The sequence below is a fragment of the Bufo bufo genome, chromosome 1, assembly GCF_905171765.1.
Source record: "Bufo bufo chromosome 1, aBufBuf1.1, whole genome shotgun sequence".
In the NCBI taxonomy this organism is placed as follows: domain Eukaryota; kingdom Metazoa; phylum Chordata; class Amphibia; order Anura; family Bufonidae; genus Bufo; species Bufo bufo.
Genome location: NC_053389.1, coordinates 758,708,665 through 758,730,659, shown reverse-complemented (window position 1 = coordinate 758,730,659; position 21,995 = coordinate 758,708,665). Strand labels below are relative to the sequence as shown.

The 21,995-nt window shown below is 47.4% G+C and overlaps 1 protein-coding gene across 2 annotated transcripts in view; it reads right to left on the bottom strand.

The window, feature by feature from the left end:
• Nucleotides 1-19,085, bottom strand: part of OGDH (oxoglutarate dehydrogenase) — a 64,794-nt gene extending 45,709 nt beyond the window's left edge. For both annotated transcript variants that reach the window (XM_040414578.1, XM_040414577.1), the window contains exons 1-2: nucleotides 18,982-19,085; nucleotides 6,331-6,585 (exon numbers count right to left, since the gene is read on the bottom strand). In XM_040414578.1, the coding sequence (XP_040270512.1) occupies nucleotides 6,331-6,552 (222 nt within the window). In that variant the 5' untranslated portion in view covers nucleotides 6,553-6,585; nucleotides 18,982-19,085. The remainder of the gene's footprint in view (nucleotides 1-6,330; nucleotides 6,586-18,981) is intronic.
• Between the last annotated feature and the right edge of the window lie 2,910 nt (nucleotides 19,086-21,995).

Genomic DNA, 21,995 nt, shown 5'->3' with positions numbered 1-21,995 from the left:
AATGCAGTTCATCTTCATTCTCTTAAAGGAGCCGAGCTGCAATAACATTCTCTTAAAGGAGCCGAGCTGCCAGGGACAAAAGTCGAGCTGTTTCCAGAAGATGGCAGCCATGTTTTTTCTTAAAAATGCTTTAGGGTGTGGCTACAGAGGGTGTAGACGCTGTGGATTTTCCGTTGCGGAAATTACGCACAGAAAATTCATGATTTTTTTTTTTTTACAGTAACAGCGAAGTGTACGACGCCTCACCCAAACGCAGTGGAAATTGACTTGCCGTGTGGATTGCAAAGCCACTCCTTGATTTCTATGCAGCGCTCAGCTATCCCCAGAATTCCCATACAGCAGCTGAGCACATGTCTACCAACTGCTCCATTCCTTTCCGAGGGCTCCATGCAGTACGGGGCCCCTGTTCTAGCAATCAGTGGGGGTCCCAGCAGAAGATCCCTCACTGATCGAAAAGTTACTCCCTGTCCTGTGGATAGGGGATAATTTAATATAAACGGCATACCCCTTTATGGCTGCCGTACACATTAAATGGCTGAACAACTTATCAGCCGACAGCTCCGTTGACTTCTCCATCCCCAATGGGCAGAGGGAAGAAAGTCGCTGCCACAAACAATGGCAATGGAGAAAAATATTCAATATTCACCATATACATTAAAGGGGTTCTCTCACTTCAGCAAATGGCATTTATCATGTAGAGAAAATTAATACAAGGCACTTACTAATGTATTGTGATTGTCCATATTGCCTCCTTTGGTGGCTGGATTCATTTTACCATCACATTATATAATGCACGTTTCCATGGTTATGACCACCCTGCAATCCAGCAGTGGTGGTCGTGCTTGCACACTATAGGAAAAAGACCCCTGGAAACAAGCAGTATATAAATGTGATGGAAACATGAATCCGGCCAGCAAAGGAAGCAATATGAACAATCACAATACATTAGTAAGTGCCTTGCAGTAACTTTCTCTACATGATAAATGTTATTTGCTGAAGTGACACAGCCCCTTTAACGGGACAATACTCTAATGTGTATGGGTGCTTTTACAAATAAAGATTAAAACTGAAGGTGATTTGGGTTTAATTGTAGCTTAATTGCTGTGCAAATAAAACATTCTACAGCTTTCTAATATGCTCACAATTGTCAAGATAACAGCTGTCTATCAGTGAATGAGAAGAAACCTGTACATAGCTAGTGCTGCTCTCAGGTGAGCAGGTTACAGTCACTCCGTGCCACGTGCAATGGCTGTGAAGTGGACGCGGTGTGGTGAGAACTGCGCTCTGTATTCACGGAACTCATTACAAACCGATAGGTTTTTCACTGTGCTTTGTTAAAGGGAATCTGTCAGCAGTTTTGATCATAGGCTACTTTCACATATGCGTTTGGTGCGGATCCGTCTTGTATCTGCACAGACGGAGCCGCACCGATATTGCAAACGCTTGTATCCGTTCATATCATCATGAACAAAGTCAAAACGGATCCGTCTTGAACACCATTGAAAGTCAATGAGGGACGGATCCGTTTTCAATTGCACCAGATTGTGTCAGGGAAAACGGATCCGTCCCCATTGACTTACATTGTAAGTCAGGATGGATGCGTTTGGCATCTGCCTCGAGAGCAGAATGGAGGCTGAACGGAGCCAAACTGATGCATTCTGAACGGTTCCTTATCCATTCAGAATGCATTGGGGCTGAACTGATCCGTTTTGGACCGCTTGTGAGATCCCTGGAACGGATGTCACAAGCGGACCCAGAAACGACAGTGTGAAAGTAGCCATACTCAACCGCTGACTGCACTAGGTGAGGGCTCGGAAGAGCTGTACAAAACATACCTTTTGAGGAGCTTTTATTATTAAGAGTAGTGTGAATATGAAGTTTTATACTGCCAGGTTCTGCTCCTGCGAGTGCCCACTGTGAAGCGCTTTCTGCACCGAGCTGCGTCACTGCCCCTCTCTGTTGCCGAGAGTGACAGCCACCGTGGTCTCCTGGCTGGATGCTACAGCTGTCACTCACAGCAGAGGGGAGGGGCTGTGAAGCAGCTCAGTGCGGACAGCACTTTACAGTGAAGCTCCGCCTCCAGTGCACTTAAAGAGCTGAATCTGGCACAGTAAAAGTGCTAATTCTCAAAACTGCTGACAGATTCCAGATGACAGCCCCACTGTGAGTTACCGTGCAGTCATTAGCAATGCAGTGAAGTGAAGCACCAATTAGTTTGTATTGAACACCGATGCGGTGTGCAGGGCTACACTGTTCTAGTAGTTCGGCCGCTGCTTCTCAGGGGGCTGCAAAATATGTCCGGACCCTCAGTCTAGACGATGCACTTTTGAGACAAACATATCAGCAGCCGCCGCCTATTCTTTCTTACAATGTATCAGTCCGGGCTGATTATCTCACAGATCATTATCTAGACTGGATACAATTGAATCCACTGAGGGCAGGACTAGCCAGGAACTACATTATCTGAATGTACACAAAAAAAAAGATGTATTCACTGACAGCAAACAAGTATCCTGCAAATGGTGAGAAACTAGAACAAAGAATATTAGAAAGATGTACAATATTTCATTCATACACTGTAAAACTCTTTTAAAGGGGTTCTCCGGGACTAACACTGATGACTATCCTGAGGCTGGATTCACACATCTGTGTGTCCCGGGATACGACCTCTGGTTTAGACTCAAAATCACAGCATCAGAGTTCTGGAAACATTGTGATTTGCTGTGCTGTATGCGGAGCTCCCAAACACTGCAGTGGGGATTCAGAACGAGCATCTAAGGGGTGATGCACATGAGAGTGCGGTCCGCAACGCACGGGCACCATCCGAGTGCACGCTGTTTGCAGATGCAGACTCATTAACTTGAATAGGTCCTTGATCTGCAAGAGAAAGTGCGGAGGTACGGACCAAAATCCAATGGAAATGCTTCGTAGTGCTTCCGATCCGTATGTTGAAGATTGCGCACCCATTCAAGTCAATGGGTTCGCATTCGTGATACGGAGTGCACACGGCCGGTGCCCGTATATTGCAGAACCGCTGTTTGTGGTCCGCAATACGGGCGCACACACGCTTATGTGCATGAGCCCTTAGTCAGGGATCAGCAGCCATCGGCACTCCAGCTGCTGTAAAACTACAACTCCCAGCATGCACATATACTTGGCTGTTTCTTGTAACTCCCATAGAAGTAAAAGGAGGATTCTGGGAGTTGCAGTTTCAGATCAGCTGGAGTGCCGGAGGTTGCCGAACCCTTATCTCAGTAGAAAAAAAATAAAGGGGTTCATTTATTAAGACTATCGTTTTAGACGCCGGCCTTAAAGGGGTTCTGCACTTTGTTTTAACTGATGATCTATCCTCTGGATAGATCATCAGCATCTGATCGGCGGGGGTCCGACACCCGGTACTCCCGCTGATCAGCTGTTTGAGAAGGCAGCAGCGCCGCGGCCTTCTCACTGTTTACCGCCGGCCGAGTGATGTCACGACTTGTATCAACTAGTGTGGGCGGGGCTATGCTCAGTTCACTTGAATGGAGCTTAGCCCAGCCCAGGCCATTGATACTAGTCGTGACGTCTCTGGGCCGGCGGTAAACAGTGAGAAGGCCGCGGCGCTCGTGGTGCACCGCTGCCTTCTCAAACAGCTGATCAGCGGGGGTCTCCGGTGTCGGACCCCCGCCGATCAGAGGATAGATCATCAGTTAAAACAAAGTGCAGAACCCCTTTAATAAGGCTTTGCGCTGGCGGTGGTCCGCCAAAGTTATGTAGAGGCGCCGGCCTCTACATAACTTTGGCAGATCCAACGCCGCTTCTAGATCTACGCCAGCTCCCTTGCTGGCATAGATTTAGACCATTCTCTACGCCTAAGGCTACTTTCACACTGGCGTTTTGAATTCCGTTTGTGAGATCCGTTTCAGGGATCTCGCAAACGGTTCAAAACAGATCAGTTCAGCCTCAATGCATTCTGAATGGATAAGGATCCATTTAGAATGCATAAGTTTGGCTCCGTTCAGCCTCCATTCCGCTCTGGATGCGGACACCAAAACTCTGCTTCCAGCGTTTGGTGTCCGCCTGGCGATGCGGAGCCAAATGGATCCGTCCTGACTTATAATGTAAGTCAATGGGGACGGATCCGTTTTCACTGACACAATATGGTGCAGTTGAAAACGGATCCGTCCCCCATTGACATTCAATGTAAGTCAGGACGGATCCATTTTGACTTTTTTTTTTAAAAGAATAATGCAAACGGATCCGTTCTGAACGGATACAAGCGTTTGCATTATAGGTGCGGATCCGTCTGTGCAGATACCAGATGGATCCGCACCTAACGCAAGTGTGAAAGTAGCCTAAAATGGGTGTAGAAAATGATGAATGAGACGGGCCGTATTCCCCGCCCACTTCCTTAGTGTGAGTGGGGAAAAGTCACACATTGCGGTGCAAGTAACCTTTGTGCCGCAATCTGTGCCAGAAATACGCCTAATATAGACATTTTTTTGGCAAGTAAATGACCCCCAAAGTGTAGATATCATAACCAGCTGGAAACTGGTTCCCGTTAACAGGGGCTCGCTAAGGGTCACTCTTCCTGTCTTTGTATTTTAGTCATTGACACTACCTTAAACTCGTGCCAAAAACTTGGCCGGCAAAAAGAGAAAGATCGGGCACAACTTCATGGAGAAAATCCCTTAAGTTTCCGTTTGGTGAACATAACCTCAGGAAACCCCTCCCAGCTTATAATATCAAACCAAAAGTTATTCGGCTATGACGCGTCGGCTACAGCTGCTGCCATAAAACCAGCAATTACCACGTTTAGTGTGTGCTGAGGGTTTCCTCCCCTGTCCTAGTTACTGGTCATGGTCGGACACCCAACGTGTCCAAATGACCTCAATGTGGACAGGAGGCCTGGTGCCCAGTGAATATACATGATGTTGACATCTGAAGCAGTAAGCCATACGTGTCCAGCTCACATGCATCCTCCATGTACTTGATATATGTTCTATATAGAGGTCAGTGACTTCCTATGGTTGTCCACCAGACGCCAGAATAGAGTATTACAGGGGAGGGACGACCCTCGGTGCACACAATTATGCAGCTGCCTTAGCGATGTGAACAGGGATCTGGTTTAAAGGGAGTCCGTCACCTACTTTACTCAAATCACACCGTAGGTCACATACGGTAGCTTTTATTGCCTTGTCTGCTGCTCTGATGGTCCAAAAAACAAACTTTGAAGCCATTTGCAAATGAGCCCATAAGCGCCCGGGGGCGTTGTCTATTGCTGCAAGTGCCCGAGTCCCCAGGTGTTACTCTGCAATAACTCCCACTCTGTCTGGCTGTAAGCCAGCCTAGCATGCTCCTGACTTAGGGCTCATGCACATGTACGTATTTTCTTTCCGTGCCCGTTCCGTTTTTTCTTTGCGGACCGTATACAGAACAATTCCTTTCAATGGGTCCGCAAAAAAAAAAAAAAAGCGGAAGGAACTTCGTGTGCATTTCGTTTCCATATGTCCGTTCCGCAAAAAATTACGGACAAGGATAGGACTATTCTATTAGGGGCCAGCTAATACGGAATGTACACGGACGTCATCCATATTTATTGCAGACCGCAAAATACACAGTCGTGTGCATGAGGCCTTACTGTCCTCAGTGCCTGAATTCCCATGCTGGCGCATGCGCAGTCCCTTCATCATTACTGCTGCCTACGGTTGGTACTGTATGCACAGTGTGTGCAGTCGCGGGATTTCAGGCGCAGGGGACAGTGACCTCATGAGGGTAATAGGCTGGCCTACAGCCAGACAGAGGAAGAGTTATCGCACAGTAACGCCTAGGGACCGGGCACTTGCAGCAATAGAAAACACCCCTGGGCGCTTGCAAGCTCATTTGCATATGGCTTCAAAGTTTGTTTTTGGACCATCAGAGCAGAAGACAAAGCAACATAAGGTACCATTTGTGGAGTGTGATTTGAGCAGGTTTACATAAGTTACGCCCTTCGAAAACCTGTTTTCACCAGAGAAGTTGATGAACCGCAATGGTCCCATGGAGACATGCAAACACAAGAAAATTACAGGCAACGCTTCAGATCTCTGCAGAGGCTGCACGTTGCTTCCTTACAAATGGTGACTGGTGAGATCCACCCTTGACGTGAAGTAACCTTGAAGGCCCATACATATTCCAGGTGTATAGGAGATGCATTCCATACTTCCATTCAGATACCAGGTGGTGACCTCCTATCAGCGCAGAAATACATTCTCCTCCTCCTGTGTCTTACTTCCGCTCCCTCTTCGTGATCATTTCTGCTCTCTCTCGTATTCCAATCAGAATAAGATAGGTGGCCGGCTCCCTCCTTACCTTGTGGACACTCTTGGGGTTCTCCAGCCAGGCGTAGTACATTTCCTCCACATAATTAGAACTAGTCCCACTAAGAAAAGGCTCTGCGGCCCCAGGTGTACTAAGGCACCTGAGTGGCTGAAACGTCCTTGGGGCCGAGGGCCGACTGTGTTTGAGCGATCGAACAGTCTGAGAGGCCGTCAAAGGCCTTAGTTTAGCAGCGCAAGTCCTTAAGCTATACATGGTTGTGTCCTTGTGGGAGACGATGACCCGAACCTGTGAAAAGAGGAGACTCAAGTTAGTGGAGACAGTTACTGCACAGACCCCCCATCATACCGTTCATGCGATCGAGGACCCTAATGACTTTACCCATAAGAGTTATCCTGGGTGCGGTTATCGAGCCGTAGTGCTTGTCACAGCACTTTATACAGGAGCTGGGAAACAGGGAGAGAACAATGGTCGCTGCAGCACAAAGCAGGACGTACTAGATTGTTGGCAAAAATGTGCTAAAAGTATGACACTGACCATCCAGTACCGGCCGAAACAGGACAGAACCATACAAGAGCCATCAGCGCTGACACACCACACACAGGTAGGTGCAAAAGTAAGGTTACACCTCATGTGGGGCTAGGGCGGGGACATTTTTGCAAAAAAAATTAAAAAAATTCTATATTATTTTTAATCTAAGGATTTTCTCGATTATTTAAAAAAAAAATTCTGGCCACAACTTTTATGTTTTTTGGTCGATGTAGCCACACGATAGCTTGTCTTTTTGCAGGACGAATTGTAGTTTTTAGTGACATCATTTTGAAGCATGTATAACTTATCGCTTTTTTTTTGTGAAAAAACAAGATCTTCTGACAGTTTGAACATTGAACCTGCAGAACGAGAAAGTTTTCATTGGCACTATTTTGTGGTACATGGAAATTCTTGATTAACTTTTTATTTTTTATTTTTTGAGGGGGTGGGGATAGGAAAAAAAAACCTATTTGATTATTTTTTGCGTTTTTTTTTACGTTATGTGATCTTTATTATATGTGTTGTAGCAAACTAAGTAATAATGCATGTGTGGGTTTTTTTAGCCATTTTTACAAAATAAAACCATTTTTATAAACTATTAGCGTTCAATTATTTTTTCGCTCTCGCTAAGGAACTGCATTATAGCCAATCACAGCACTAGGGACACGCAGTCTATTAGGCTGTGTCCGTGGCAAAGTGTAATAGACATACAGTTATGGCAGGCCGGGGGCCCCTTGTTAGGCCCCCAGCTGCCACAGAAACACATTGATAACCTGCAATTGTGTTTGCGGGGGGAGGGGCTTTGCCTTATACCTCTGTGTAACTGCCTAGATACCGAGGTCGCTACTGTCCGTGGCATCTAGCGAGTTAAGTGGTTGGGGGTGACAGGGAACGAGTTAAGTGGTCGGCTTTGAAGGTACCAGTTGTAGATCTGGAGCACTGATTCAGCGCAACCTGTGTGGGTTGGGTCTTCAGTCCCTGTTGTCTGAGCCAGGTGTAAAGGTGTGCACGTCGGGGACTGAAGAGAGTATACATATTGCGCTGAAACGGTGACCAATTTTGCAGCTATGTCTGAGTTCCAGCTGGCTCTCAGAGTCCAACCAGCTTCCAAAGTCCATGGCATCGCCCCCCTCCTTAAACTATAGATTGCAAACACTGAAAGGCATGGTCTTTGTTTCGTTCTTGGGTGTAGCCGTATTCAGCGCAACTCTCAATAGCCGGTAATTCCGCATTCAAAGAAGAACCTCAAAGATTGGCGGATTCAGCAACAGGACATACATCTCCAACCAAACAACCACAAGTGGAAATGAGAAGTGAGCAAGGATATTGTGAGCGGGTCACACGACTGCGTCAGCTGTGAAACCTCCACACACAGCAATGTCAGAACTGATCTTATGTAACTGAGGAACATGATCCCCGTCCAGTGCAAAGTCACCGTGAGGCAGCCGTGAAGGCAAAGTACCCGGCATGAAATCTGGGCGCAGTCATGAGAACCGGCTGATACCGAGCTGAACAAGCAGCAAGTCCACAGAGATCGCTGCTTCCCTAGATAATAAACGGAGCCGCTCTGTATAATCCGAATACCAAGATGTCAGCATTTCTACAAGAGCAGATCCACAAAGGCATGCATCGGGGTAGCTGAAAGAAATATACCGGATTGGATCCATGTTGGACAACCATCTAATGGGGCCTCCCGACTGACGTTCTGGGAGATAAACGGGCATGTTGGATTTCAACGTGCCTGATCCTTCTGTTCTCAGGGAGCTAAGCTGCTGCTTGAAGAGTCTGGCAGCGGCTTTATCCCCTCTCCCATTGGTATGCCGGATCTGGGTAAGGCTAGTTTCAGACGAGCTGTGTGCAAGCATGATTTCCCGTTCTGACCTCTGCTCCTCTGACAGCACCGCACAGCATTACACTGATTTATAATGCTGTGTGTCCCTCCCAGACCTGTACCGACTGAATTAGGGTACTTTCACATTTGCGTTTTTCTTTTCCGGCATAGAGTTCCATCACAGGGGCTCTATACCGGAAAAGAACTGATCAGTTTTATCCCCATGCATTCTGAATGGAGAGTGATCCGTTCAGGATGCATCAGTTCAGTTCAGTCTTTTTGACTGATCAGGACAGAGATAAAACCGCAGCATGCTACGGTTTTAGCTCTATCTCCGGCCAAAAAAACTAAACACTTGCCTGAATGCCGGATCTGGCATTTTTTTCCATAGGAATGTATTAGTGCCGGATGCAGACCGAAAAAAAGGTGAAAAAAATAAATGCCGGATGTTTTCCGGATGACACCGGAAAGACGGATCCGGTATTGCAATGCATTTTTCTGACTGATCAGGCATTTTTAGACTGATCAGGATCCTGATCAGTCTTACAAATGCCATCAGTTGGCATACGTTTTGCCTGATCCGGCAGGCAGTTCCGGCGACATAACTGCTTGCCGGATAACTCTGCCGCAAGTGTGAAAGTAGCCTTACACTTGAGGGCATTGTCAGAACAATTCAGTAGATTCGAGGTCCGGCAGGGACACACAGAACTATTATAAACCACTACAATGCTGTGAGATCCTGTCAGTGGATCAGAGGTCAGAACGGAAAATCATGCTTGAACTCGCATTGAACTCACTTGTCCGCAACTAGCCTAAAGCTCTAGGAAAAAAGCAGAAATATAATCATCTATGGAAAGGATGCAAATTCACTTGCAAATTTTGTACACAGACGGCAAGACGTGACTCTAGGCCAGTTCTACACATCCATAACCCTGCACAGTTTTACTCAAAACAGAACGAAGCAGAAGTAGGGGCATCTGGGTGTTGCGGATGTAATATGGGCCCTAAAGGCCCCTTTAAATGGAACACTTATTGCCTGCCGATCACTGGATGAACACGCAAACATCGTTCATCGGGTGTGAAAGCACTGCTCATACGCCATACGCCACCGAAAGTCATAAATTCTGGCCAGCAGGCTGTGTGGTCTACCCAGAAGCAATGGTTCTGTATGGGGGTCAGCGATCACACAACCCGATACAGTGGAGGAGATAGCTGCAAGTAAATGCAGCTCTTACCTCCTCTGATGCGCTGGCAATTATCGGAAACAAATGGATTACTCCAGGTAATTGCCCTCTGTCGGCCCATGTAAGTGGCCTTGCAAAACTGGTCTTGAAGAAAGCGTGCACTGAGATAAGGCGTGTGAATCCAGGCTGCCAGGGGTCTTCTACTGAGCAGATCCATTCTAAAAAAACGTAAGAATGTCATTGATGTGACGATTGTTAGTGAAAGGTGGAGTGGGCAGTAATTTCGTGCAAGAGCACCTGTGAGATCCATCTATGGATATGTGAGGCCTTCACCCTCACATCCATTAACGTGAGGCTATTAAAAAAGCTGACCCAACGTTTCCAGCATGAGGGGATATCTGACAGCACATCACAGTCCCCTGTATTAATACAATGGTTCAGCCTGAGGAATGGGTATGTTACTGTGGAGAAAAGCGGCTCCTAGTCACTCCTGGCGCTGCTCATCTTCGGCAAACACAAAGTCCAACTTGTCTGATCCCATCTCAGTAGACATCAGGCTGATCCCGTATTGTCGGCGGACCCCTTGTCTATGGCAAGAGAGTGAACACGCTGCCTAAAGGGAATTCCTAGCAATTTTGATAGCTACCATCACACATCGCTTGTCCCATATAACTGCACCCTCAGCTGTTTTCAATGGGTACAGAGGATTTCCTGAAGTAAGGAAAAATCAGCCATGTTGAAAAATCAACATTCTTAACCTACCAGTCTGTCCGAGATCAACCTCTGGACAGGAAACCTAAACTGCACTCATACCGAAATGCCACCCTTCCCCCAAGGAATTCAGTGTATAATCCCTACTCTGTTTCCTCATGCCTGTGGTCTGGACGATAACCCGGCGCACGCAGTCGCTCCACCTGGGCGATAACCCGGCGCACGCAGTCGCTCCACCTGGGCGATAACCCGGCGTACGCAGTCGCTCCACCTGGGCGATAACCCGGCGCACGCAGTCGAGTCGCTCCACCTGGGCGATAACCCGGCGCACGCAGTCGAGTCGCTCCACCTGGGCGATAACCCGGCGCACGCAGTCGCTCCACCTGGGCGATAACCTGCCGCACGCAGTCGCTCTACCTGGACGATAACCCGGCGCACGCAGTCGCTCCACCTGGGCGATAACCCGGCGCACGCAGTCGCTCCACCTGGGCGATAACCCGGCGCACGCAGTCACTCCACCTGGGCGATAACCCGGCGCACGCAGTCACTCCACCTGGGCGATAACCCGGCGCACGCAGTCACTCCACCTGGGCGATAACCCGGCGCACGCAGTCACTCCACCTGGACGATAACCCGGCGCACGCAGTCGCTCCACCTGGGCGATAACCCGACGCACGCAGTCGCTCCACCTGGGCGATAACCCGGCGCACGCAGTCGCTCCACCTGGGCGATAACCCGGCGCACGCAGTCGCTCCACCTGGACGATAACCTGGTGCACGCAGTCGCTCCACCTGGACGATAACCCGGCGCACGCAGTCACTCCATCGACAGCAGGGGAGTGAGGAGTTCCCTCAGATCTGTTTCGGCCACATCACAGATAAGTCAGCACATTTTATATTCCTTCCGGGTTTCTTGCACCTTCTTCATTATGGACGTTCCCAAGTCATCGCTCACACTGGTCACGTTATACTTCTATTTGAGGCGCAGGTTGTTGGACAACGAGTGCATATATGTTTCAGGGAAAAAGCTGGGTGACAACCAATATGGCCACCATTATAGCTCCAACCAGCTTTCCCACTGACTGCACACTAGGCCAGGTTTGTCATCCCTTGTGAAATCCATCTTCCCAGATCAAGACATAGCGACAGGGTGGTGTACCCGCTTAATTCGGAAAGGATCTGCTGCCACTTTAGTCTTGCTCTTTGGAAATCTCTCACAAATGTTTGGTGCTGCAGTCACTACCCCTGACGGCAGCTCCTAGGGGACTACACTGCACTTTCAGAATGTGTCACCAGATGCCAGCCAAGATGAGCAACACACCCGGCTCAGCTTCATACATGACATTCTATAGGAAGGCGACATCTGTCCTTATTGACGGGATGTGAGTCTGGAAGTTGAACCAGTCTACAACCTGTTGGCTCGTGCAGGGAACATAGTCCTGACCTTCAGGGAAGGACGCACACAGGACTGAAGGACATAAATTACACCTGATGTACAAGCGAGCTACACCTCCTCAGAAGACTGCATTCACACAATTGCAGATCCGCAAAAATAACCGTGACGTCCGTGTTGAATCCATTTTTTTTTTGCAGACCCATTGTAGCAGTGTTCTATCTTTTTTGGGGATATACGGATGCAGACAGCACACGGCTGAAATAAAAGCGTCCGCATCCGATCTGCGAAAATTATGAATCAGATGAAGGCCAAAAATACGTTGGTGTGTAGGGGGCCTTGGGCTTTTAGTAATTGTTGGCATATCCTCAGGATAGACCATCACTAGATGATAAGTGGGGGTTCGATATCCCGCTAACTAGACGTTCGGTGTAGCTCTGTCAAAGTAGGTCGGCACCAGAACTACACATCTCCATCAACATTGTAGTAAAGGGAGCTCTCTGCTACAGTGCTGATCCCATTGAAGTCAATGTAGCAGCGAGATCCCTGCACTAATATGTTAACTGTGCTGTGCAGCTCCAGTGCTGGCTTCTGGCCATGGAGCTACACTGCCAGGCAGATTGGCGGGGGTGCAGGGTGTCAGACCATCACTTACTAAAAATTGCACAAATCCTTTCAAAGGGTTATCCCACAAAACAGTTTTTAAAGCTCTTTAAAAGAGATTGTCCACTTTTTACTATTGATGACCTATCCTCAGGGTAGGTCATCAATATCAGATCAGCAGAGGTCCAGCACCTGCCCATCCCCACCGATCAGCTGTTTGAAGAGAAGGCAGTGCTCATATGAGCGCTGCCTTCTATGGGACGGCTCTGTCTGTTCAAGTGAATAGGAAGGAGTCGTTCCATAGAAGTGAATGGGGACGCCGTACTTGTAATTACACCTGCTCACCACTGCAATTGCTGTGACAGGCAGGTAAACAAAGCAGAGAAGCCAGCGCTTGTACCAGCCCTGCCTTCTCTTCAAACAGCTGATCGGCGGGGGTGCCAGGAGTCGGACCCCGCCGATCTGTAATTGATGACCCATCCTAAGGGCTTCTTTCCCTTTCTGTGGGAGGGCAGTAGCTCCCATGAGACAATCAAGCATTAACCCCTTCCTCCCCTGCACAGAAGAAGAGTCCATCACATATGGCCCCAGAGATACAGTACATATGGATGTAATCCCACCACAATTGCTTTCTCCACTGTCTAGAGAGAGATATAGCTATATATTTCTATGAATTTAGAAGTATGTATGAAAGATAGATGTCTGGGCCGCTTCACTATGAGATCAGTACACCTGGGGAGAAAGGGAGCAGGGCGGCTAGCGAGCATGTTAGTCCACCATTGAATACAGGAGAAGGTGCAACTAATGGATAAACTGTAGGGGGCGCTACAGGGGAAAACGTAATGTACATTAAAAAAAAAAACTCACATCAATTTTGACTGCGTGTATTTTATATTAATTTGTCCTACTCACTGCATAGTAAGACTTTTCGTGGGATAACCCCTTTAAAATGAACTGCGCAACATTTTTAAAAATTGCTTTTGTGACTCACGTAATTGTGATGAGGGAAGAAAATGTAATCTGTAGACACGCACGAACGGCTCGTGTAATTAACCAGCTGGGAGGCTATAGGCTTCGGTCATAAAGAGAGTGAACACTCCCTGCGCAAGGTCAAGAAGCACTACTTCCAACGCACAGAAATTATACCTATACATGGTTCACTACTGTATTAAAGAGGTTGTTTGGGCTTTTACTATCGCTCGTGCTGTCTCCCTCTTCTCTTCTGATGTCTATGGCCTGCACACGCCGTCTCCCGATACAGCTGATAATGGGGGTGTCGGACCCCCTCTGATCTGATAATCTATCCTGAGGGTAGGTGATAAATAGTAAAAGCCCCTTTAATGTGTGGAGAAAGCTTTGATCAAAGTCACTAGGTCTGCAGCTGTTCTACTACCCCAGTGATCCCATGACAAGACGGAAGGCCCTTTCACGTGGATGTTCCCGATAATTGCCTGATCATCAGCGTAGACGCGGGTAGCATTTACATGCAGTAATGACCTCTGTTGTATGCGGATGTCCCCATAGACAATCAGTGTTCCTGGGCAGAAGATCCCTGTTTAGACAGCTTGTCTGCCCATTCTTTGCTGTTATCTTTTAATAAGTCAATTATCGGGAATAGGTGTTTATACCCAACACTCATCATCGATATCTACCAGATCATCAGTCCATGTAAAAGGACCTTTAGGAAGTTTAGGGCATTTTTCATAGGCTGACAGAGTAGGCAATAAACAGGAATAAGGAAGTTTGCATGATCACCGATTCATAGGGATGAATGATTGCTGATAGGATCATTCATACCCATACAGATTCATGGGGTCATTTATCAAACCGGTGTAAAGTAGAACTGGCTCAGTTGCCCATAGCAACCAGTCAGATTTCACCTTTCTTTGTTGGCAGCTCCTTTAGAAAATGAAAGGTGGAATCTGATTGGTTGCTATGGGCAACCAAGTCAGTGCTACTTTACACCAGTTTGATAAATGACGCCATCATTGTTTACACAGGATTTTTGATCCTGCATAAAAGATGTGATCGCCTGACAAACATTAATAATGGAGAAGAGCAGTCGGATGACTAGCGAAACGTCTTCAAGATAAAAATACACACGCAGTCCGGGTGCTCCGACTATGGGTCCATTCACACGTCAGTATTTTTCTTTTCCAGATTTCCGTCCCGTTTTCTGCGGATCAGTGTTTTTTCCGCAAAAACCTTCTGTTTTTACCAGTTGTACATCTGCATCCATTCCGTTTTTCTGCAAAAAAACGGAAGGGAGCAATATATGTTGCTAGGGTACTAAAAAAAAAAAAAAATTCTATTTCCTGGAAACCGATCCGGAATTGCGGATGACATATTGATGCATTCCGCATGACATCCGTATTTTTGCAGACACATTGACTACAATGGGACCACGGACCACATGCTGCGGACAATAGTAGGACAAGCTCTATGTTTTTTGCGGATCCGCATAACGGAACGGATGCTGACAGCACAATGAATGGGTCTGCATTCCGTTCCACAAATTTGTGGAATGGGTGCGGATTACAAAATAGTGACGTCTTTACATGGGCCAGTTATCGGGTTCGAGTGTTTGTAGGAACGTTCATTCCCAGTAATCGCCCTGATTCTCAGCCATGAGTCTACTGACGTAAAAACTCACAGCATCTTAGATCCGTAGGACACTGCGAGCTCAGGTCAGTAGGGCCACAGATTTCCCCAGGCACTCCTCACCACTATAAATACGCCTAGAATATGCTTGTCTGAAAGGTTACCCCCCGAAGAAAGGTGCCCGACACAGCTCATGGCTTGGCCGCCATCTTTGATGGCACTGTGCTAGAGAACAAAGCCTCCACATATCACATACTTCTCCTAACCCTATGCATCTTTTTACACACTTGACAGTCCCAGCATTAGTGCCAGTCCCTAATTCTACAGGAAGTAACCTGTCTAATGACAGAAATCCCATCCAAAGTGTGAAGAAAAATCTGCCATTGTAAGCAGACATTCCAGTAACTCCCAATACAAACCAGTCTGGGCCAGCTTTACCCCGACCCTACAGGGAACACCCTACCACCTCAATGGCAGGACTGTAAAGAAAGGAATACCGCTACATCAGAACGGTACCTTTTATCTAGTGCGCTGCTGTCAGACTACAACCCTGACACCCTCTCCGCTATTACAAGGGTGACTGGCACGGGGATGGCTCCCCCCCAGACACAGCTCAGTGACGTAAGACTGGTTAGGGAAATGAGAATGGATCCCATCAAATGTTTAGTAATTACCTCAGCTGGGACCTTGCTTTAAAGGGGGGCTTGTCCGCAGGACCAACCCCATTAAACCAGATACTGCCTGGTAGGGTTGATCCTGCTGGTTAAAATGATACCCGGCCTGGGAAAATCAGTTGCAATGTTCCAGAGAAAATAAAAAACAGCTTATTCTGGGGCTTCAGTTCAGAGGGGCGTGGTTAACACTGGAACGTGAGGAGCTAGGCACCACCCCTCCACATCACTTTAATCAGCAGGTTCAACACCCATATAGTGTGCATCCGGTTTAATAGGATTGATCCTGCTGACAGGTGAACCGCCACGTGTGGGGGCAAACGTTGTTGATTTTCGTCCGCAGAAATGTGCGTGGAATATCTCCAGGGTTTTATAGTAGCCGCAAATCGGATGAGACCAAATCTTATCCACTCGCTGTGAAAGAAATCCATGGTGCGAATAGCAACGCAGAGGGCGAAATCTCCAGAGGAAATTCTAAAATCTACCACAAGTGGCCTTACCCTCTACGCCGAAACGAGAAAAAAAAAGGAATCACCAGAAGCGGCATATGACAGATTTCGCCTCCGCCTGACAGATCCCATTGACTATAGGGAGCGCATTGGGTTTCCATCATGGATACCAGCATTTTGCTCCTGGAATCCTGGTCGCAGATGTGAACCCATCCTTGGGGTATGTGGACAAGCAGCAACAAAAGTGCCGAAAATGAATTCTCCCTTAGGCTGGGTTCACACTTGAGCGAATTTGATATGCGCGTTTAACGCGCGTTTTTGTCCATGGTGAACGCGCGTATTACGTGCGTTTGTGTGATTGACAGCAGTGTCCTATGGCTGCAAACGCACGACAAAACACCCCAAAGAAGCTCAAGAACTTGTTTGAGCGTAGGGCGTTTTTCAGCACGCTCAAACGCGCTGTAAAACGCTCAAGTGAGAACCAGGGCCATAGGGAAGCATTGGTTTTCATGTGTTGAGCGTTTTACAGCGCGTTTAAACGCGCTGTAAAACGCTCAAGTGTGAACCCAGCCTTAGGCTCAGTTCACACCTGAGCGTTTTACAGCGCGTTCCTACGCGCTGTAAAACGCTCAACAAGGAGAAACCAATGCTTCCCTATGGGAATGGTTCTCACCTGGGCGTTTTACAGCGCGTACGATCGCGCTGTAAAACGCCCGACGCTCAAACAAGTACAGGAGCGTTTTTTTTGGGCACTTGTCGCGCGTTCCCGTACATAGACTTTCGGGAACGCGCAACACTGTGTGTACGCTTGTCTCTGTATGCGCGCTTGTAAACGCCTGTACAATCGCGCATACAGAGCACTCCTTTCAGAACGCTCAGGTGTGAACTGAGCCTTAGAGTATGTTCACACAGCGTTCCTCACAACTGTGTAGCTGGGGCACCAATACCCTACCACACTTCATTCTGGGTGCACGCCCCTTCCTGCCGGTACAAGGGAAGTCAGTCTGTCCTCACATCCAACTTCCTGAGGATGGGCGCGGTGATGTCCGCCACCATGATGGGCATCACATGTACCGTGGAGGAGATACAGGAACAGTCCAGCATCTTCTAATGCTCTATGGACGCTTTGGTCTAGCTGAACCAGTGCTCTAGATTCAGGAGGTCCTGCTCTTACGGGTATCACAACTTGACCAAGTTTTGGGGACAATGTACTCCTTTATACTGTCCTCCAGAGTTCACCTTTTTACTACTACTATTTGTGTCACATAGGACATTGTAGCACATTGCCAGCTGAATGGTTGCCTGCCAGTCATGTGAATTGGAACCTAGGTGCTACCCTCATGTACGGTTCAATACTTTCTTCTGAAACAGGAAAGGATCGGTCATTTTCAGCTGAGCCCCCCGGATCTATGCCACTGGTGGCCGGGTGACAAGTAGTAAAATGCTGCATTGTCAAGGACGGTGGGCTTGTTTTTGAAGGGTTTTGTATGGTCTCGTGTGTTGGGCTTTTGGTCACAGGTTCTAAGGACTTTTTGCCAATGGGTATGGATTCTCCGAGGAGCCCATGTATTCTTCGGGTAGGTTCACACATTTTTTTGGGTATGGATTTGGTGCTGAAGCCCGTTCCCATAGTTGGCCGCTATTCAGTTCACGTGGCGCTAGATCTTTCCCGTGCGGTTCTCTCGACCACACCATAAATATAATGTACAGGTCCGTTCTTGACGGACACCTCGGAGAGCTGCAGCCTGCTGGCGGTTTAGCTCCATTCAACGAAACCAACCCGCAAGCGGGACCACAGCCTTCAACCTGAAAACCGTGGCGGATCGTGATGTGGTCAAAACCCGTGGCATGAACGTACCCTTAGGCATAACTCACGGCCCCATGTTATAGTCCGCTCCACTAACGGGAGTCATGTGGTTCCCATTATCAGAAACCCTTGTCTCACCCCGACACAGGTCCCCCATCCCCCGACCACAGTGGTATGTACAGTATATACTACCTAATGCTCTACGTGACACATGATCCCTGCACCTAATAAAAAGCAATACTGGATCCATACAGCATTATGTTAGGCACTACAACACCCAGCATGCACTCATTCATCTCTTCCATGTAAAAGAATGGAGCATGCTAGGAGTTGTAGTGTCGCTGATCCCTGCACTAGGTCTTAGACCACCAACTTCTTGTACTATCTGTGACTGTACATATGGATAGGTATGACGTCACAGCCACCAGAGGACACCCTGTAGCCCAGCACATTCCTACAGAACAGGCATGAAAGGCATCTGGAAGGGGTGAAGCCACCATGTGGGGCCGGAAGTTCCAGTCTGCCTTGCAGGCAGTCACCTCCAGACGCCCGAGCACTTCTGCTGCTTCTACACAGAGGGCAAAGTGACTCCTAAAGTAAACGACCCCTAAAGCATGCTTGCACGGGCCCACCTAACTTGACCTCGCTGCAGCCTTGCACATACAACCTTCACTCTCCTGCAGTACAAGCCCCTCCCCACAAGCCTTTCCATCGACCAATGGCTGACGTTGTAACAACATCCTAGCCGTAACGGTTCTTTTCATTAGTCCTCCACCAGAATAACACCGGCTGGGAGTTATATCAAGCTGTCGCCCGAATCCCCGCCACTGACGTCATCTTCTATCCCACTCCCTGCCTTCAACAGCATCGTCCTATGCATCCCTCCGTAGCGGGCCCCGCTCACCTTGGCTTGCAGAACGCAGCCACTACCGTCCGCTCCGTCCGGCTCCCGCCCGACGAATGGCAGGGAGAGCTGGAGGGCGCGGCCACAGAATAGAACAACACGCCCTGCCGAATATTACGTACATGGCCACGCCCATACAGGGTGACGCACTTCTACACGCCTCGTTACTCCCATTTTTTTTCTCTTTAATTCAAGAGAAAAAAAGCTTTATTAACAATGACAGACAAAACAAGCCCTTATATAAGCAGGCTGGTGGAGTTATTATTAGCCTGTCAGCTGTTGCTCCGGGGACTGGGCTGTAAAGTTTTCTTCCTGGCCATTCTTGTCCTTGAGAATGTTCTTGTTGTCTCAGGTCTGACCCCAGCCGCTCAAAACATGGATTTTTCTACTTGTAAAAGTAAAAAAAAAATCATGTGAGAGTACGTAATAAGCGCCATAACCTGCTGGAAATATAAAAATTTAAAAACATTTATTTATTAACTCCTTGAGACCTGGAGGACTTTTCATTTTTACTTTTCTATTTTTTACACCCTGCCTTCCCTGAGCCATAACCGTATGAGGGCTCGCACTTTCTAAAGGGAACCCTTCACTGTTGTAAACATTGTGGTGAGAAGCTGAAGATAAAATTGGAAAAAAACAACTCTGCCACATTTTTATGGGTTTTGTTTTTACGGCATTCCCTATGCGGTAAAACTGACCCGTGCTCTTCCTTCTCCAGGTCAGCACGATTACAGCAATAACACATTTTCCGCCGGGCTCAGGAGGAAAATCGCGGGGGGACCGGAGCGCGATGGCTGCTTTTACCGACAGGCAGCCATGCCAGGAAAGGGCAGCATCGGCTATTTCGGCCCCCCTGCAGCTCCGTGCGCTGCGATTGGCCGATCAGTGATGACGGCACATCGCAGCGCCGGAAGCACATGTAAGCTTCGGGGGGAGGTGGCCGGTGCTGAACTGGTCAGCACCGGTCACCTCCGAGGTGAGGTAGGGGACACCTGCCAGCACTGCGATTGGCTGGAACAATGCTCCAGCCAATGGCAGCTCTATAGCTGCACAGGAAAAGGCAGAACCTCCCTGCATGCAGAGATGTTCTGTGCTTCTCTGTGCTCGATCTGCTGGGATTTGTGGTTCTACCACAGCTTTTACTGCCTTTACTGCTCCTGTATAGAAGAACAACATTTGGCACATCTGCTGCAGTGATTATTTTTTTTTTTTCTGCAGCAGAAGTTCCAGATCCCTAATCCACCCCCCTAATCCCTGTCCCCCCCTCCCCCCCCCACCCCTCCCGTCCGATTTTGCCTGCGGCGAAGAAATTTAGATTTATTTATTTTTGTCACTTTTATAAAAAATAAAAAAATTCCTGCTCTGCACCACTTTTTCTGTGTGCGAGCTGTGAACGCCAAGTGCTGATCAGTCCGTACTTCACTGCTCAGCACCTGGGCTCTTTTTTTGGCGCAGATATGTATTTTTTTCATCTGTCCCTTTTTTTTTTTTTAGAAGTAACAGAATCATATATATATATATATACAGTATATATATATATGTAAATTTTTAGCTAGTGTTCTTTTTTTGTATCTGCAGTAAATTTTTATAATGCAGTGTCTGCACGAACGCACCAAACGTCCGCTTGCGTGCGTTCTGCAGCCCTGAGCACCAATAAGTACAATTTTTACTGGTCGCTTATGTGCTCAGTTTTTTTATTATTTTTTCTGGTGTAAAAAGTACTTTTAGTGTTAGACAGAAATACATTTTAGTTAGGTAGTGTTAGTGTAGATTTTTGCACGCACATAAGATCTGTGTGCGTGCGTGCGTCCTGCACCTGCTGAGCGCTGATCAGAAACATCCATTTTTCTGACCGGTCTGCTCAGTTTACTGTGCACATTTTTACTTTTATTTTTTCATGTAGTTAGTTTTATCTATATATATATATATATATATATATATATATACAGTCATGTGAAAAAATTAGGACACCCTTTGAAAGCATGTGGTTTTTTGTAACATTTTTAATAAATGGTTATTTCATCTCCGTTTCAACAATACAGAGAGATTAAAGTAATCCAACTAAACAAAGAAAACTGAAGAAAAGTCTTTTCAAGATCTTCTGTAAATGTCATTCTACAAAAATGCCTATTCTAACTGAGGAAAAAGATAGGACACCCTCACATGTATTCCCTCTTAAATTGGCTCAGATCTCACACAGGTATATCACACCAGGTGCACATAATTAGTAGATCGTTACTCTGCATGTTGAATGAGGCTTGCCCTATTTAAACCTCAGACATTTAGTTTGGTGTGCTCCTGACTGTTGAAGTGAGAGTGAGCACCATGGTGAGAGCAAAAGAGCTGTCAGAGGACTTCAGAAAAAAGATTGTAGCAGCCTATGAGTCTGGGAAGGGATTTAAAAAGATCTCAAAAGATTTTGAAATCAGCCATTCCACTGTCCGGAAGATAGTCTACAAGTGGAGGGCTTTCAAAACAACTGCCAACATGCCCAGGACTGGTCGCCCCAGCAAGTTCACCCCAAGAGCAGACCGCAAGATGCTAAAAGAGGTATCCAAAAACCCTAAAGTGTCATCTCGAGAACTACAGCAGGCTCTGGCTACTGTTGATGTAGAAGTACATGCCTCTACAATCAGAAAGAGACTGTACAAGTTTAACTTGCATGGGAGGTGTGCAAGGAGGAAACCTTTGCTTTCCAAGAGAAACATCGAGGCCAGACTGACATTTGCCAGCGATAAAGTTGACAAAGACCAGGACTTCTGGAATAATGTTCTTTGGACAGATGAGTCCAAAATTGAATTATTTGGACACAACAGCAGAGGACATGTTTGGCGTAAACCAAACACAGCATTCCAAGAAAAGAACCTCATACCAACTGTGAAGCATGGAGGTGGAAGTGTCATGGTTTGGGGCTGCTTTGCTGCAGCAGGACCTGGTCAGCTCACCATCATAGAATCCACGATGAATTCTACTGTGTATCAGAAGGTGCTTGAAGAACATGTGAGACCATCAGT